The sequence below is a fragment of the Tympanuchus pallidicinctus genome, unplaced genomic scaffold, assembly GCF_026119805.1.
Source record: "Tympanuchus pallidicinctus isolate F22 unplaced genomic scaffold, pur_lepc_1.0 scaffold1, whole genome shotgun sequence".
Taxonomy (NCBI): domain Eukaryota; kingdom Metazoa; phylum Chordata; class Aves; order Galliformes; family Phasianidae; genus Tympanuchus; species Tympanuchus pallidicinctus.
This window is the reverse complement of record NW_026294618.1, coordinates 87,082,903-87,102,887: the sequence shown is the minus strand read 5'-3', so window position 1 is coordinate 87,102,887 and position 19,985 is coordinate 87,082,903. Positions and strand designations below refer to the sequence as shown.

Genomic DNA, 19,985 nt, shown 5'->3' with positions numbered 1-19,985 from the left:
AGGAGGGACCCATAAGAGTCACTGAATTAAATCCCGGCTCCACATAGCAAGCCAGGGCAGAGTTGCAAGCACTCCAGGAGCACCCTTTGACACTGAATTGCTAGGTGCTCATTTCATGGGGGATATAGGAGCCAACCTGAAAAATCTGTATCTGATGTTACCCCACAGAGTTAACATTTGGATACTTAAAGGCACCTGTAACCAAAGCAAGCTCTTACCTTTTCCCCCATGTAGGAAACTGACATCTTCGAAAGTTACTCTTGCTACCAAACACTGGCCATTGATGAAACAGAAGATGATAATATATTCAGCATGAAAGTACACTTTATTCAAACCAATACAATGCAGATTTTTGGTTAATGCACATGGCATTTCTTCTCCAGTATCTGAAGCAGCAGCCTGTGAAGAGCTGCAAGTCAGTCACCTAAAAACACCTCAGTCAGTATGGACATGAGCAGTATTCTGAAAGGCCATATCAAAAACAATGACAATTGGTTTTACCATCTCCGACACTGCTCTCTTCTCATTGTTCTGCTGCATTGAAATAAATCAGGGGCAACTCCATCTGTTTTGATATCAAAGACTGAACTGAATTCTTCCTACATTATGACCAATGCAGCCCAAGCATCACTGTGATATAAACAAACAAGTAGCATAAGGAAAATGTTAAAGGAAATAAAATTTAAATAGCAGGAATAATAAGTGGTAGAAGAAATACTGACATCTATGTGCCATATGGGAGCTGCAGTACTGAGCAGAGGCAGCAATAGCCTGAAAAGATAGATCCCTAATAACTTTCTGTTCTACTTGTAGCCAATGGAAAGATATATGCAACCTCAGGCCAGTTTTGTTTTTTTGTTTGTTTGTTTTAAGTATTGCTGACAGAAACCCAGCAAAAAAAAATTCAAGATGGAAAAAACTGAATGATAGAACAATTGATTTTAAGTTCTTCCACCAGACAGTATAAATAATGAACACTCATGATATGGTAACATCTCAGAAAGACATGTCACATTTTTTTCCTAAGGGAAACACTTCATCTATCCAGTAAATTAGACTCGTCAGAATCTCTTCAATCCCTGGAAGAAAGTGCAGAGCAAGTTGTCTTAGAAGCTATTTTTAAACACATTAAGGACAGGAAAGTGAATGGGAACAGCATATTTATCAAAGGAACATGATGCCCGACTAACAGCACTCTATTCAGTATCAACTAACTGGTGTTCTCTCAAGGGAGACCTTATTGCTCTCTATAACTACCTGAAGGGAGGTTGTAGTGAGCTGGGGGGTCAGCCTCTTCTCTTGTCTAATGGTTTAGTGAGAGCTATTGGTGATGAGTGGATGGTTGGACTGGATGATCTTGCAGGTCTTTTCCAGCCTTGGTGATTCTGTGCTTTGGACACATAGAAGGGAGCAAGGACGCTGTGTATCTTGATTTCAATAAGAACTTCCGCATATTCTTCTACACCTTCCCTATCACCAAAGACGTGAGATATAATTTGGATAAATAGATCATACAAAGGAAAATTTGGTTGGGACTACCAGGCTTAAAGCATAGCAACAATCAGTGGTGCAAACTGCAATTAGCAGCCAGTAACTAGAGCATCCCTCAGACACCACACCCTCAAAATCTTCATTAGCAACCCAGATGGCATAACAGAGCACACCTTCAGCAAGCTTGCTGATAACACCAAACTGCAGCAGCAAGCAATACAGTAAAGGGAAGGCCTGCTATTCAGAGGGACTTTGAAGCTGGGAGGTCTAGAGAAGTGATCCTTTCAGTAGTCCTAAACTAGTAATATTAGGCCACTTTCTGAAAACAACACCTTAGTCTCCCTGCTGTCTCATGATAATTATTTTTACAAGCCATCTGTACACCGTGTGAATGCATTTCCTGCTCGGTGAGAGATTTTTTTCTCTTTCAGTTCCAGAGACTCTTTATCCCCACAGTAAGAAAAAGCAGAGTGAAATATATAAGGACTATCACATAAGTAAGCAAAGATAGGTACCGTAGCAAGTAAAGAGACTGGAGAATGTGCAAAAAAAACCATAAGGGTAAAGGCTACAATACTCCCTGATCCTTTAAGACATTGTTACAAGGAACATGTAACCCAACCGAGTTATTTGGGACAGAAGGTGGGTTCCTATGTAACAGAAAAAAAACTGCGTTGACTTACATTCAGAAGAATAGGAAAATACTCAGACCTACGTATTTGCAAATGAATACAATGGAATGAGAATTTAATCTCTCAGCAAAAATACTTTTACAGTAGTGCAGGTACTGGCCTGTAAATGGCATAGAGAAAAGAAGAATTCAAACATATGACATATGGAAATCTTTGGTTTAGCTGCAGGCATTAAAAACATACATGTAACTGTTTTGTATACTGTTGCTTCCAGAAACTCTTGTGTAACTCCTACTACATAAAACATTTCTCTTGCTGACTTAACATATTGCCCCCACGTTAAATACATGTTTTTAAGTGTATACATGCACAAAGAAAACACACCCAGTTATGCCTCCTGAGCTAACTTCTGCATGTCTTGTCATTTGTGGCTAAGTAAGTTTATTAATATTGAAGGCTGACATTTCTAAACAAGCATTGTGACTCACTCTGGTTTTATCTATTTGCAGTCTCACTTCACAAGAACACTGTTGTTTTATGCTTCTGTGAGGAGTATCCTGACCATCATCAATGCCCTTAAGAGCCCTCAAGCAAAATCACTTAGCACTGTTGTCTTTACCTGCACTGCTGGTGTTTAATACTTCTAATTCAAAAGATATCCCAGAAGAAAAGCTGGGGAGCAATTATAATTTCCCTAATTGGAGTTGATTATAAGACAGCATAACAGCCTTTCCCCTAAGTTTAGCATGCCACAAGGGGCAGCCATGATTCATTTGATGGAAGTATGTGTTTCACGCTGCTTCGAAGCTGCTGTGGGTTAAATGGGAAACAAAATGAAAAACAGCAGTGCAGAAGGTTAATATACCACACAGTTAATACTCTTGAGTCAACAGCAAGCTTCTTGGTCTCTTGACTCCATTATCTGATGTAATTGGTTTTAATAACCCCAAATAAAAAGTAACGGAGAGGAATATTTGACTCTGTACAAGAACTGGTGTAGAAGCTTGCTAAGATGACCCAAGAATCAATAGAAGAAAACAATACAGGTACCCTTACTCATACCAGATTCTCCCTAAATCAAGTCACCAATCAGTGGTGGCTGCTCACTGATTTGTCTCTGTATAATTACTGGGATGAAACTTGTAGAGGAAGCACTTTAAAGTGTGTAAGAATCAGAGAGATCAACACAGTGGAATAGTGATATAGGAGGTGCAATGATAAAGGGACTAGCTCAATGCACAGGCATTACAAAGAAAAAGGAAAAGCGCACATCCATCTCTGAAGACCGTGGTTCACAGGGAAGCTCCACAAGGGAGGGAATCTCCAACCAGAGATCCTTCCCCAGTGGCAGTCAGCCCTTAAATGAGATCTATGAGAGGCACAGCCAGGCTCACCCCTTCTAGCTGCACAAATTGCCTTCACCTGTTCTCCCAGGGCTGACCGGGTCCTTTCCTCAGGTGCTCAATCAGTGCTTCAGGCCATGACTCAATATGGCCAGTTACCATACAAAGTGTCATATTTCTGGAGATAAATCCCACCACAAAATCTTTTCTAAACTATCATATTTAAGCACCTGCTTTCAATATTAAGACAAAGCTTAACAAGAGCAGAGTTACTCTCTGAACACACCTCTCCTAAAAGCAGGGTCTCCAAAGGGAACTTATCTCAATTCAAATGACTGCACCTTTTTCTGGTAGCTTTGCAGTCCAAACTTGCTTTAAATCAGGCTTTCATTGCCTGGAATAACTTTAAAAGTATTTTCTAATCATCTGCTCAAAAAATAGCCTAAATTCTTAGAATATAACACTCAACTCTATTAAACAAATGTAGCAATTGGACAGGTCAAAACAGTGGGAAAGGCATTACAATAAAGCTGTGACAACAGAAGAACTGGCACAATAGGGAGGTACTGTAAAGAGAAGAAGGTTGCTCACCTTATCAGAAGATTCTAGATTCACAGGGGAAAGCTTCACCAAGGAGAGATCTCCAGAAAGAGACCCTTCCCCAGTCACAGTCAGCTCTTAAATGAGGTTTAAAAGGGGTGCAGCCAGGCTCCACCCCTTCTGATCACACAGTTGAATTGCCTTCACCTGTGCTCCCAGGGCTGACGCAGGCCTTTCCTCAGGTGATCAATCAGTGGTTCACGCTATGATCCAGCAGCTCCCATACAACAAGTATACTTTGCTATTTTCTGGAAAGTAACTCTTACTGTTGTTTAAATCAACAGTTTGAATCTTGTACAGAAGGCAGGAATCTGTCAATAACACCAAACCTAGAATACCTTGTCCGTGAATCTGTAGACTTTCCTGTCCTGTCAACTGGTCGATATTTATCAGGTTCTGTGTGCTCAGTAACACCACACAGCTTCCCCACCCCCCATAAACACACACAGACAATCCTGCGAACAAGCTAATTTAATTCAACTATAAATTCCTATTTGAAACAGGAGATGCAAACTCAGAATCCACTTTCTAAACAATTAGTGAGTAGGGACACATGGAACAAAGCTTGGAAGCAAATAATTTGCTGCTCTGTCTGTCCTCTCTCTTTTTTTATATATAGTATATATGTACATACAAAAATGTATGTTTATATGTATGTATGCACACACCGATAGCACGCATTGCCCTCTACTGGCCATAGCCTAGTATGCAGAGGTCTTCAACACTGCTCATAACCAAACTTCAGTAAGTACGTAACAGGGCTGTATTAGTATGGGATATTGACTCCTGATGCTTGCCAATATAGTAAGAGGCATCTCCTTCAACTCCAAAAATCATATTTTTCAAATCCATTTTTAAGGCTTGGGGTTTCTTGCTTCCATTCCTCCTACTTGGTGATATATCTAGAAGCACAAAGGAATTATACAAACCATGCATACAAGTGGCTTACAGGTTGCCTATTTCTATTTACATATCCACATACAAACTATTACCATTTTATGTTACACTCATAAGTGCTCATTTCTGCCCTCAGTTCACATTTTCACCAAGCACCAGTAGACTGAGAAGTAGCAGAAAGACCTTAAACACTTAACTGGTTAAGACATCCAAAACTAAGCTGGGCAACCTGCTCCAGTGCTACACCACTCTCTGAGTAAAATACTTTCTCCTAAAATCTAACCTAAATCTCCTTTGTTTTATTTTAAAACCACCCCTCCCCCTTGCTCTATTACTATCTGCCCACATAAAAAATTGGTCTCCCTTCTGTTTACAAGTTCCCTTTAAGTACTAGATGGTTTCAATGAGGCCTCCCCAGAGCCTTCTTGTCTACAGGTTAACAATTTCAGGTCCCTCAGCCTGTCTTCTCACATGTTATCATAATAGTCTGCGTTACAGTCTGTCGTCTTCCTGAGTGCAAATGGCTACAGCATACTATTCATTAGAATTAATGGACATAAAATAGGCTGGTATCCTTGAAAGTGGGAAGAGACAGCTAATTTCTTCATTTTTTTCTTAAATATACTCACCTAAGGCCCAGTACGACATAGCTTCCAAAGGTGAAGAAGTGCTGCAGATAGCATGGATATACATGAAGTGAATCATTAGCTCAGCCAAGCACCACCAAAAGAAAATACGAATTATGCCCATGGTTAAGATGCCAAGATTGGTCTTCAAACTGAAGGCTTCTTGTTTCCTCATCTAAATGAAGAAACCCAAAGAAGTTATATGACACACAACTGACTATTTTACTCAAAAACTCATCTCAAGAATTTTTTTTTAATTATTATAAAGATTTCATTTGCTATTCATTACTATTTAAGGGGGAGTCATCTGTCTACACTATTTGAGAATTCCTGATACACTTTTTTTTTTTTTTTAATGTAGTTTTTTGTATGGTTTCTTCTTTCTCAAGCTCACCAAGTAGAAATAAGCAAGTAGAAATAAGCAAGTAGAAAACAGAGCGGTAAGGCAAGCAAAACAAGTCCCACATCAGTATCACAAGACTAGCTGCAGTATTTACAGATATTCAGTTCATGTGCGTGTGAACATCTTCCATTGCTCCAGATGATATTTCCATTCTCTCTGCATTGCAAAACTATCCACACAGTTGAACCACAGTGGGAATGCAACGGTATCTGCTAGTACAGTGCAATTCCCATGCTAGGCACGCTAACAAAGGGGATCCAGACTACTTTTGTCTCATGCTTTGCTTTACAGGTTCAAAAAGGTCACTGCACTGCTTTGCTACTGCATGCTGCCCAGGACTTCATATGTATAATCTCCGCTTCCATTTGCATTTATTCCAAATGGACATTTTAAATTGTTTGACCCCACAGGCATCTCTCAGAATACACCATGGTGCAAAAAGGCATCACACTCTCATCCCTGCACTGTCCCTTCAGAGGTCCCAGCCACATCCCAGCCACCAGCTGCTGCCAAATTAGTGCTATGAGTCCTAAGGGCCATTACTCACAATGTCATCACTTTTAAGATGGCCTAAGGAAGCACTGCCTCGTTAACAGCCAATTTACTTCTGGAAAGCTGTCAGACTTGAGAGGAGTTTATTAAAAGCTGACTAACCATACAAACAAGTTCCTAAGCGTCTAATTCAGCAAAAAAAATAGCTACCAGAAAGAAGCATACATTTATTCACACTTACAAGTGTGGGAAACACAGCAACAAACACACAAAGCATAGAACAATGAAAACTGTTCTTACTTTTATTTTTTCCCCCCCTGCATGTCCTCTAAGGGCACTTGTATGACCGCTGTTCACATAGAGGCACAAAATATGGAAAGAAAGAGCCATACTGAGCAAAACAAAAGGCTTGGAAGAAGGTATAAATTACACACTGCCTGCCTACCTGCACAAGAGGATTACAAGAAAACATGAAACTTTCACTATGTAATTGTTGGATTACTTTTCCCCCCTCACAAATTCTGTGAAAATTTCCCCAATGTTATGAGAATTACTCAAAGAGCACAAACAGAAAGCTGGTATCCTCAGCTCATTCCTGTTACATCGTTAAGTTTTCAGAGAAAAACCCCTCCTCTTCAGATTCTTGTAAAAACCTCCTAAAACTAAAATGTCTTGAGTTGGCAATGCCATTGTACTTCCAGAATTAAGCGATCATGAGTAACACACCTCATACAGACAAAGTCCTTCACTTCCTCAGGCATGCACAATCCTGGTACACAAGCACTCTGCGAGCCCAAAAGAAGCAACTCCATCTCCCAGAGTATTGGAAGTAGTACCTTTTTAAACTATCCAAGCAGCCTACAAAACGAGCAAGTCCAATCCCAACAACCAATCATGACAGTACACTGTATCAAACGACATTTAGTCCTACAGATAAATTAATCATTCTCAAATCCTACAGAACCAACAGGTTGCAGAAACAGCCAAATACTATCAAACTCAATAGAATCAAGAAGATACATACACTTCTTAATTCTTGTACTTCGCTGATAGCTGTAGATCATGAAATAAAAGTTTGAAGATACTACAGTTGCGAAGGAGAGTAGGATTATCCAGGCAGTAATCCTACCAAACACAGAAAAGATAACAGCTTGCTCTTAAAAATATCTCAAACTTCTGCCAGCTGCAATGGATTCATTAGCTGAGAGCAGTTCTTTATTTTCTCCTGTAGCATTGTCAAGGTCAGTGAGACCAATGGGATGTACTGAGCAAATGCCAGTTAGGTGCAAGGTAAAAATGAGACAAGACAAGGTTCACAGCTGACAGGCTCCCAAGATGCCCCACCAGATTCTTTCATCACTAACTGTAGTAAACAAATTCTATACTATTTTATTACACTTTTTTTTTTTTTTTCAGTGAAAGAATTTGATCAAGTAACTTAGTGGAAAGATTGCCTATAACATTTTTTACATGTCACTGAACGTATGCCAAGTTCTATTCTTCAGTTTTTAACCAGACACCAAAAATATACATAAACAAGCAGCCCACTCACTCACACAACACCCTCCCAAAAATTCCAGTCATCTTATTTGCACAATATACCTAACATGCAGTTGGCTCTGTTCGTGTGGAAATGAACAAACACCCTAATTGTGTAGCTGAATCTGTACTAACTACATGACATTTTGGAGCCAACCATTAAATCACAGGCATTTGCACAATACACCTTCAAATCCACAACTAGAACTACTACGCTTTATTTCTACCCAGGCCATCAGTGAAATACAACAGCTTCTCATTCCTGCCTGGCAACAGATGCAAATTACCAGCATTATTGATCGCTTTCATTCATGTAACAGCTTCTTCACTTCCTTTTTCAATAAGTCTGCTTTCCAGCATGCTGAGCAGAAACGCTCTTCTCAGTCTCAGCTTCAGTTAAGTGCTTCTACAGTTCCCAATCTCCTGTTCTGATAGCTGCAATAAACACACTTTTGGTATTGTGCACTTTGAACAAACTGCTGAGATCTGCTAACTTCAGAATCTGTCTCTAACTTCAGATATCAAGGCGACGACATGACCCTTCTCTGGTAGGAACTGTGAAAAAGCATTGCAGCAAACACCAAGAAACAAGTTACATTTTTTCCAGTACATTTCATCTTCATCAAGGCTTTAATAAAACAAGGTCTGTGTGTATTTAAATGAGAACGTAACACAGACACAGGCATTCCATTCCCCATGTTTAATTTTCCCTTCCCACTGTCTCAAATCAAGAACACAGACAGGCTTTTCACATATTTGTACTGAGCCATATCAGGTGAACTAAGATCCATTTAAAGACCCTATGCAGCTTTTCCCAATGGCTATCTCCAAGCTGCCCTCTACTTAGAATCCTGTGTATTTTATATATATATATAAGTATATGTATGTATATGTCTTTTGAAACATTCCTTGAAAAAAATTATTTCTCTGCTAGCAGTATAGGAATACAGGTGGAATTTAATACAATTTAGAAACTATAAAACAACAGTAAAGAAAACTTCCTCAGCGTCTATACTGGCAAGTCTAGTGAAACAATTCTACTCATTTGAAGGTTTTTAATTCCTTTTTCCTCCAGTTGCAGTCTTTTCCTGAAAAGGGCTTTAAAGTTGCACAGATGATTGGCTTGTTCTCAGCGAAGCCTAAAAAATTGCTTATTACCCACTTCTGTCAGTCTTGCAGATGCTTTTGCTTATCTGACTCATCTTTCTTAATGACATCTCATTGTCAGTAAGCACTTGAAGAAACCAACTTTGCTTCAAAGTGGTGAAAGATCCTCTGACTCTGCCCCTTTAATTTGCACAATACTTCTGCCAGTCACAGCTCAGAGCATCTCAGCACCTCTGGTTCCTATTCGACAGCAAGCAGGCTCCAGATACATTTAGGAACTCATGCTGAGATATTCAAAGCCAGAGAAGATTTAGACACCTGCCTACTATTAAATGTAATGGAAAATAAGTATGCAAATGTATTAGTCAGCTTCAGAACATCAGTGTCTATTTAGGGACCTACCTTGCCTCTCCTATTTCACTTGTATGATTCAGAAAAGCTTAACGGCTTTTAGTGAAGGAATCAGATGTTCCCTGTTGCAGCAGGAGCTGAGCAGAGCTGATCCTTTCAGGCTGACTCAGCTGCAAGGGCACCTTTTCTGTAGCTCTCCCAAAAGTACAGGCACATGGAGAAAGTTTCCAACACTCCTCAGGTTGTGGATCACACCAAAGTGCTGTGTGCTCAATCAGCACAACAGCAGCTCTGCAGCAACTGAAATTCAGTTGATTTAAGGTCCCACATGCTACAGGAGTGACGAAAGCTCTCTCATCACTTGTCTTCACCTGAATTTGAGAGACACTATGTGCTTCACAACTGCATATTAATATTAACTGTGTATTAAGCAACCAACATGAGACTACACTTAATACTGAAGCATTTCTTTAAGTTGTACCTTTACTGGCAGGAAACAGAAACCTATGGAAACTGTGTTAGTCTGACTTTTCTAAGTACACCTGATCTAGTGCAAAAAAGAGCTGTCCAAAACCACCAATCTAAATGCAGTTTACTTCAACATTTATCAAGAAAGAGATGAATATACACAAACACTAGAGACATAGACTCTTTCAAAGTCTAACGTCTAATTCTGACAACTTGAAAAAAAATTTAGCTTACTTGCATCACACATTTTGAAGTATACTACAAAAACAGCCTCATGGAAAATTGGTGAAAGAACTGTGTAATTAAAATTTTCTCTTAACAAATATTGAAGTTTCACAAAATGTGAAACAGCAAAATTAACCTATCGCATTGAATTTACTTTTATTAAAAGGTAGATTTGGCAGCTGAAGAGAGACCACCTTTTTTTTTTTTTTTTCCCAGTATTTCTTAGTCAAACATGATTCACATCTGCACACATATACTGGAAGTTTACAGTTCCATAGTCTTAAAAAAAACCTGTTACCTGCTTACTAAATTCATCAAAGTTCATAAGGGGTCCATTGTGGAACATGGGATAGTAAAACACATATGCCAGCATCCACAGGAACGAATGAGATGATTTCTGGGCATGTCCATGCCAGCAGTATTCCAGGCTGAAACTTGTGTTGAAAAGGCAACGAACAGACACCGTGAAGAGAAGCAGATAATACTCATTTTCAGTGTCATACCACTTTCTCTGTAAGACAAAACAAGGTCACAGAATAGCAGTACAATGCTGTGATTCATAAATTGCAGGATAATTATATCAATCAAGACCTTGACTTTCCAGGTCACCAACAGCAGAAAGCACCAAAAGCTAATAGAAACTGGCAGGAATAATGGAAGCAAATGTCACTAACGTTTGAAGAGCGAATGCTGGCTGCTGACAGAGCTGCTGGTCTGCAGAGCTGCTAAAACAGGCAGAAAACACTACAGCTCATTTCAAACTTTACTATGTCTTGAAGAACTACGTAAAACCAGGAGAGCTTTTCTTATGCTAATACCATTTTTTTCTTCAGATTTTGTCCAGACACATAACATCACATACAGTTGGCAATCCTATCAGCTACTAAGGAGCTACTAGGACTGGTCAAGCTACAAGTCAAATCTGAAAAGAATGAGACACTTGCTAGGAAGCTGAAGGCTAGAAAGATTTTGCTGAATCTTTGTCATGTTTATGATACTCCCTGACACATGCTGTCAACAAAAACAGACACATATAGATGTACACATGTCAATTAGCACAAAAAAATCCAAACACCCAACCTTAGAAACATCAGCAAATACAATCTGGCTGATTAAATTTGTGTTGCAGTGGGCTTAAGAAGCCCTTTGATCTCTGAGAGACAGAAATCTACCAACAACAAAAGGAAATATCTTACCAGCTCAGCTCTGCTCCCCTTCAAAATTAGAAAAGGCCTAGTAGAATAATGCTAGTTTTTCTTTCCCTCTCAGTTCAAATAAATACAACAAGGACATTTCCTCATAACTACAAAGCAGTTTCTCTAACTCCTTTATTCCCCAACCAGAAGCATTAGCAAAACAACAAAACTGAGCTTGTATCAATCACCTGCAAGCAAGCAAGCAAGCAATTCATTCAGTATAAATGAAATTGTTTGAGAAATACTTTTCATTTCCACACTACCAGTGAGATCCTAACAAGCTTTACTGAGTGACTCCTGGATATGAATCCAAAGAACAGCACCTAAAATCACTATTATTATACCTCTAACAAAGGAGAAATACATTCACTAGAGGACTGGGCAAGGTATTTATCATACTCTGTCTCCACCAAATAACACTCCCAGGTTAATGTATACAATTTCATCTCAATCCATGGACTGGCATGATGAAAAGTCCTCTGTTACCCATAAACTACAAGTAAGCGTGGTGAGGCCAAACCACATTCCAAGAAGCATTAGAAATTCTGATCTCAAATCCAAAGCCCAACACCAGGGTTTGGTAGTTTTCAGATTTCATTTCCTAATGCGATGACCGATAGGAAGACAAAAAACCCCGGGGGTTTTCCAGATGATTGATCAGAAGTATAACACGTACAATGCCACTCTAAATGGGTAAAATAGAGAAGACTGTGTTGGTGCCTCACTCTCAAAAATGCCTTAGAAATTTGAAGTTTTCCACACAAAAGACAATAAGAGGCCAGAAGTTCATCAGTAGGAAAATGAAACAAATTCTATCAACAAACTGGGATTTTGCCAGTTTCCGGGCAATAGATGGAAATGCTCACAGTAGACAAAAAGGCTAACCCAAATAAGCAAGGAAGACTTGTTTACCAGCTTCCTAGAAGAATCCTTATAGCCAAAACCGTGTGGTTACTTCTCTGTAGCATGGATCACCAGGTCCAGAAATAGCTGTTTTCCTGCTGCCAGCCTCACAGCATGTTGCTAGTGTACCTTTGTGCTTAGAAAATATATTCACAGATGCAGATGTGAATACTCCCAATTCCAGTTTCTGAGAACTTATTTTAATCTTCCTGGGGTCTATTAGCTTTGCACAAATTCCTCTGCTGTCCTTCCCAAAAAGTAGGATATATTATAAAGAAGCTGTTTTCGTTTCCATTTTATATATATATATATATATATATAATATATATATTAAATATATTTAATTTTATATATAATAAATATATTTATATTATTTCTATTCTATCAGAGAAAGGCAGATTCCAGCACAAGAGCAGTGATTCTTTACATGAGCAGAAGAATGAAAAGCCACAATCAGAGCTGAGCAGTTTGCTCCCACAAAAACTGAATTCACAGATTGCTCTTCCAAGAGTTACTACACCGTACATGGCTCCACTGACAGGATGAAGGCAATACAAAGGGAAAAAACAGCAAAGGGCAGGAAGGTGAGAAGGAGAAAAAATGAAAAACTATTCCGGTCGGACAAGAAAGTTAGCAAAGGAAAACAGAGCAACCCAAAAACAAATGGCAAGTAAGAGTGGAGACTGATAAAAATGAACAGAAGATAAAGTAGGCAGCACTCTGGTGGTTGTCTTGTTAGAGTTCAAACATTCCCTTACACAGTAAGGGAATTACCCTGCAGAGTCCTTCTGTTTATTTGGCATAATTTAGAGTAAGAATGCAGCCAGGTCTCAGATAGATAAGAAGAGCTGTGTTGTGGAGCTGACCACAGAGAACTCCAGAAGGCTGGGCCTTATCTAGAGTAGTCTCTCAGAACCACCTTCTGCCCTTGCTTGTCTCTTCAGTTCCCCAGACAAAAGCAAACAAAGCAACCTTGGCTTTTATCTTTACAGAGGTAACAATCATCTCTCAGAAAAACCCCACAGGTGTTCCTGAAGCATCAGACTATTACCAATTTCACTCCTCTCATCTGCTGTTTAAGAGCCCTGCAGGATCACCAGCAACAACACAGAACAAAGGAAAAGGAAGGAACAAAGGCAAGAACGAAAGCAGGAGCTACAGATGGTAGCTTCAAATAAATACAGCCAAACCTTTAAAAGAAGCATGTACACCACGCTAGAGTGTACAGTACACTGAATATAACCTGATCATGTCAGCTGGTATCCAAAAGACTGTCAAAGCACAATTATTGAGAAAGACATCCTCTCTTCTAAGTGGCTTCAGTCACATATACCACCATTATGAATCACATTATGTATTATTGTAGTGAGCTAACTTTCAGTTTATGCCTTGACAAATACCCAAATGAAACCATAAGTGGCCCACTAGTAAGAATTAACCAAGCATATGAGCCTATCCACATTGCTAATTGTAAGAACTCTAGCATGGCTCACTGCATCTCTACTTCCCACAGGTTTTCAAGCCAGTCTGCTTAGATCAAGTAAAGAGAGTAGTTGGTCATGAAGATAGATACCATAACAGCAAATAAGACTGTATTTAATTTGACACTTAATTCATACATCTGAAATTACCTTGACTTCTTCCACTGCTGGTATGCGTAAAGTAGATAACAGGAGAAGTGAGCACAGCCACGTCAGGAGCGGTATCTGAAACTGAGCCACAGCAAACGAAATGGCTGCGTGCAACAAAATGACTGCAAAGCCCTTCATTCCTAATAAAAACCAGCAGGCAGCCATTCCATACATCATCAAGCACCATGGTTTATACTGTTAGAAAAAAAAAAAAAAAAAAGGACCATGAACAATTCTAATACTTAATTTCTAAAGCAAAACATAGTAACAGTACTGTCCCATTCATAATACGGCCACTAAGAGGATCAGAAGGCTGGAGCACCTCTCCTATGAGGAAAGGTTGAAGGAACTGGGCTTGTTTAGCTTGGAGAACAGAAGGCTCCAGGGAGACCTTATTGTGCTCTTCCAGTACTTGAAGGGAGCATACAAACAGGAGGGGGGACGGCTATTTACAAGGATGGGTAGTGATAGGACAAGGGGGAATGGTTTTAAATGGAGACAGGAGAGGTTTAGGTCAGATATTAGGAGGAAGTTTCTCCACACAGGGCGGCAACGCGCTGGAACAGGTTGCTGAAGGAGGTTTGGATGCCCCATCCCTGGAGGCATTCAAGGCCAGACTGGATGAGGCTCTGGGCAGCCTGGTCTGGTAGCTGGCGACCCTGCACATAGCAGGGGGTTGAAACTCGATGATCACTGTAGTCCTTTTCAATCCAGGCCATTCTATGATTCTATGATAGTAGAGTGCCAGGTCTACATGTCACCCCTTCCATTCCCATAGCTGATTAAAGCTTTCTATTCCCATAGCTAATTAGAACACACAAATTTGCCGTGAAGTAAACCCGTGCATACCTTGTCCACAAATAGCCTGCATGTTTGTGATACCAGCAGATGCCCAGCCAGAAGCCACAGTATGTATTCCCTTCCCCATTCAATCCAATAGTTCCACTCAAAATCCAAGGCATCCTGGGCATCAAGGAAATACGCATAACTATAAAAGCATGTTCTGAAAGTACAATTAAATGTCTCAGTAACATACAAAGTTCATTGTCCAGTTTCACAGAATTCAGCATCTGAGGAATTTTTGCTTAGGCAAGAAAATCTGATTATAGTATATATATAGTATATATATAGTATATATATAGAGTATATATATAGTATATATATACATATATGCTATATATATAGTATATAGTGAGCTCCAACGCCACTTTGACTTTCAGTAGCCTAAAATCCACAGAAAAAAATGGAAGAGCAGAGGGGCACCATCAGCACAGAACAAGAAGCACACTACACAGAACTGACACCTGCCCACCTGCACATAAAACTGACACCAGCAGCAGCTTGCTGAGGACACAGGTGCAGAATGTCATGAAAATACTGCCACTGATGACTACAAGGGTATGTATGGCTCAGAGCCAGAGTCCATTTCAAAGCACATAAGCTTTTACGCATTCCTATGACGGGGTGCTACATGTTCCACTTCTCTGCAGGCTTCAGATCACTGGACGAAGTAATCCAAAGTACCCTTATGCTGCTGCAGGCTCATTAGCAAATCATCAGGAGCACAACTGAGTGCTGGGCACCATCAGCATTTCCCTGAAATCTAATAAAACCAATAAAAACAAGACATGCTCAAAGCAGTAGAACATGTGGTCTACGTACCTCTCACAGCTGCTTTTAAGATGTCTCATCTCAAAGAAAAGTAGATGAGACAAAGCAGCTGCCAAGTAAAAACAAGAATCACAAATACCAAGGAAACCATGCCTGGTTACAAGCGTGGACAGATCATACACAGCTGTACTGATCCACCAGCCAAATCTGGATAGCATGGATCAGGAGAGTATCAATTACTATTTCTATCAGCAGAAGTAAGGGAGGGTAATAGGTACTCTCTCAGGTGATAAAAGGTGAAAGAGAAACAAAGCTGTGACTTCTCTGGACTTTTCTAGGAATAAGGGGAACAACCCTGCACTGGTTTGAAAAAACACACAGTTTGGATGAAACAATACCTTGCTCTAAGAGAAGTTTAACTCACTATTTCAATAAAGCCTAATTGCAACCAGGTGGAGCCAGGTCAGACTGAAACGTGGTCAGATGCAAATGTCATTCTAAATGAGATAAAAGGGATCAGCTAGCAATCCCTGTTCCCTGCTATAAGTTAGGACTTCTAAACACACAATCATCTGCATGTCTGGGATTAAATTCACTATCTTACACACTTTGCATTTCTAGAATATTTCGTGATTTTCCTGAAAGGACACAGAAAGGGGTCCATACAACTGGTGACAGTGAGCCTAAACACAAACGTGTTCTTGGCTTTGATTAAATCACCTTCAAAATGAGTTGCATGATGAATTTTTTTGAAAAGGAAGGTGTGTTATTTGGGTTTTGCTTTGTCTTAAAAAATAGAAGCATGTTTCTTCAAACATTCTCTTCTCCTCTATGCTGAACTACAGCGCAATCATGAGTGTCATGAGATCACATCAATCTAGTGATGAATTCACTAGATTCATCAGTGAATCTAGTGTTCACTGATGTTATACCCAAACACCTAATAGCCAAATACCAAATGACATGAACAAAGGGGAAAAAAAAGGCTGTAGGAAACGTAAAAGGAGATTAAACCTTTGAAGGCCAAACAGCCACACAGAAGCTTATTAAATGACATTACTAATGAGAAATACTCAGACCAACCACAAGAAAAATGAGAAAAAAAACAACCACAAAGCCACCTAATGATGAGTATGAAAATCTGACAAGTTATTATGGCCTTCTGAAACTAAAACAGTGTCTCGGGTGAGCAAACGGCATTTCTGTAGCTTTTTGGTTAGCACTATTTCCATGCTATTGCGAAGTAGTTCAGGTTAGAATAGAACACAAAGGCAAATGCACCGGAAACAAGAAACAGTGCCTACGTTACCCTAATCCATTCCCCTCAGCAAAAACTTAAACCTGCTTGATCCCGCACAGAGTGAAACATGCATTAGAAAAGGATTAAGTACTGCACACTGCCTCATGCGGAAAGCACTTGTCTGGGGTTTTGAACATTAAATAATAATAATATACAGTGCCTATGCTTTCCTCTTGTTCTTCATATCTTTACAGAGGTTTGGGCTCTGATGTCTATGGGAGCCTGGCTGTAGAGTAAGAGAATAGAGTAAAAAAGCCAGAGATGACATTAAAACACTTAAAACCAAAGTCTCCTTACAAAGCACCATTACAGGAAAAGAAAAGACCAGTAGAAGGAAAAGCACGGTGATTTTTTTACTGCTTCTCAGCAGAACACTGCTTGCTGCAGGAGGACTTCAAGGAATGGCAAGCTTCTATCCTTGCAGAGAATCAACAAAATACAAAGTGCTGTAACACACATTATTCCTACCTTCTTAAGGCCCCAGAACAGAGTCCCTTGTTCCAGTCCAAAGCTTCTGTCAATTTCATCTTTGTATTCTGCAAAGATGAATAAATCTTCATTAATTACATTTTAAGAAAAGCAACAGTCCTGCAATGAGGCACTCTGCTTCTAAATAAAAACAAATTCCCCTCATCTTCTTTACAGCTGTGGACACTTGGAGCTCGGGAAGGGGAGATGTCTGCATGCAAGGAATTCAGCAGATGTGAAGCCTACAATTTTTCCTCTTTCCCAGCAGGCACACAGGACCTTTCCATAGCCAGATCCTGGGCTTTGGCCTGTATGCATCCTGAACCTTCCAATGATGAATGCAGAGTAGCCTTGACCACTGGGCACAGGTGTGCACTACAACAGGAGGAATTAACCCTGAAAGATGCACTACATAAAGAATTTTCTTTTTCCTTCTTCCCTCACCCATGCCCATCAGGTATTCATACGTTTCTGCATAAAATTCCCCCAAGCTTCCCCACCTCTAGCCTGAAAAATTACTTTAATTTTAAATAGATACAACAGAGAGCTGAGGTTGAGCCATTTAACACATGGGACCTATAATAACCACCATTTCTTATCTTTTAAGACTGTTTGATATCTCCCTCTAGCGGCAAAGAAAGACATGGGACATGAAGGTGACTAATAAAAGGTGTATAGTAAAGATGCCTTAGGAGTCAGTAGCACCCAGCTCCTGGACTCCTGCTGCGAGGGGGCCCATTCACCTCCATCTCCTTCTAACAGGTTTGACAGAGGAGTGAAGAAGAAACTAAGGTAGCAGACAAATCCAGCTCAGCCACAGGCTAGGAACACTACAAAAGGGAGTGCATCAGCATCACAGACTTACTTTGAGAAACCTGGTACACTTCATAGAAAGAATAGAAATGAGAGCCAATGGTAAGGAACAGGTAGGCACACATTTCCCATGCCGGCAGCATCACTGGTCTGGGAGCTGCTCTGCTGTTCTTCATACTGACTGCACCTCTCTAGCTGGTCTCTGGAAAAGGCAAGGAAAACAAAGCAGAAACATAGCACCACTGAGGTTGGAAAAGCCCACTCAGATCATCTAGTCCAACCATCACTAAATGGTACCATGCAGCTTAGCATTAAAAGCCTTCACAATACTAAACAAAGTTACTGGAAAACAGATTGGCCTGCAGTCACTTTGTGATGCTGGAGCCCTCATATGCATCTCCAGAACAGCAGCACCCTCTCAGCGCTGTGCTTTGTGGGCCAGGGCTGTGTTACAAACACTCAGAATTGCAACAAAAAAGTCAGAACATGTTTAGGTATGTGGTGTTCTCCAAGGACGACTCTGAAACACCACTTCCCCGTGCAGCAATGCACAGGGATAAGAACTTCTGGCTCTGCATGTAACTAAACATTGGTGTTTCAGGTCCAAATACACAGAACTGGAGCACGCACCAGGTAAAGCTAGGGTGAAAAGTAAGAAACAGTGGCGCACACATTATTGCACGCACACAGGCAGCCAACACAATTTATTTCATACAGAACCGGGCCAGCTGGCTTTTGGCATTAAGACGAGCAACACACCTCCCACCGACCAAAAGATGGGCATTTGGAATGTGGTATCTCAGCTGCACCCCAGATGCGCACTGCAACCACGTGCACACCACACGTAGTCCCCCGTTCACACAAGACTACGTGAGAAGCCTCCCGGCCCCGTGAGACACGGCAATGAGGGGCACCGGGGCTCCGCAGCCCGGACGCGAGGGCAGCCGCGGTCACAACCGGGCAGCGCTCGGCACCGCCCGCAGCGACACCGCCGCCATCCTGGCCCGGCGGCCCCGGAACCGCCGTGGAAGCCCCAGCGGGGCCCGACCGCACCGGGAGGCGGGCAGCCCGCAGCCCCTACCTGCTGAGGGCTCGCCGAGGCCGGGAGGGGCTGCCTCTCAGCCCGCGGCGCGGGGAGGGCAGAACGGGGCAGCGCCGGCACTGTGCGCCCGCTCCCGACCGCCGGGCGGCGCCGCAGCCCTCCCGCAGCGGCGAAGCGGCCCCCGCCGTCCTCCCCGTGCTTCCGGCTCCGGCGAAGCGGCCCCGCCCCGGCCCCGGCTCCTGGTGGCCCCGGCTGGGGTGTTGCAGGACTCCCGGCTGTAGCGGGAGGCGCTGTTTGCAGGACGGGGAGCGGTGTTCTCTGTGATAGGTGCCATCTGCGAGCGTAAACTCATCGCCAAGTTGGTGCTTGGGCTGGCCCTGACCTCGTGTCCCAGTCACGCTGCAGTTTGGACCTGGCCAACGTGGCCTTACGGATGTGAGTGCAGGCCCACCGTGGCCATAATAGCTCCTTGAGGGCTCTTGCACGATGTCTTTCACATTTTCTTATCCTTATTTATAAAGCATGAACCATTTGTGTAATAAGTTAGCTTTCTCGTCTGTGTTTCTGTAGCATCTCTCATGATCTGACTGCAGGTGCCATCATCATATGACTGATGGATCACAAAAAGAATATTACTTGTGTAAAAGAGCCTTAGAAAGAGGATATTGTTTTCAGTATTTAATATGAGCTGGGACAAACCACAGAGATGGTAGTGAAAAAAAAAAAAAAATGCTGTAAGGAAGACTGAAAATAGAGACATTTTCTTCAACATGTCTCTGAAAAATTGTTGCAGGAGATGTCAGGTAAATTAACTGCAAACTGTAAATGAGGGACTGTATTAAATCCA

At 41.2% G+C, this 19,985-nt stretch overlaps 1 protein-coding gene across 2 annotated transcripts in view; it reads right to left on the bottom strand.

Moving 5' to 3' along the window:
- The window catches only part of HHAT (hedgehog acyltransferase), a 145,365-nt gene extending 126,020 nt beyond the window's left edge, over positions 1-19,345 (bottom strand). The window contains exons 1-7 of one of the 2 annotated variants that reach the window (XM_052681515.1): positions 19,178-19,345; positions 18,149-18,298; positions 17,284-17,351; positions 14,754-14,867; positions 13,905-14,099; positions 10,473-10,685; positions 5,593-5,764 (exon numbers count right to left, since the gene is read on the bottom strand). In XM_052681515.1, the coding sequence (XP_052537475.1) occupies positions 5,593-5,764; positions 10,473-10,685; positions 13,905-14,099; positions 14,754-14,867; positions 17,284-17,351; positions 18,149-18,272 (886 nt within the window). In that variant the 5' untranslated portion in view covers positions 18,273-18,298; positions 19,178-19,345. Of the gene's footprint in view, positions 1-5,592; positions 5,765-10,472; positions 10,686-13,904; positions 14,100-14,753; positions 14,908-17,283; positions 17,352-18,148; positions 18,299-19,177 lie in introns of those variants that run through there. The other variant, XM_052681523.1, reaches the window with a different exon arrangement.
- Between the last annotated feature and the right edge of the window lie 640 nt (positions 19,346-19,985).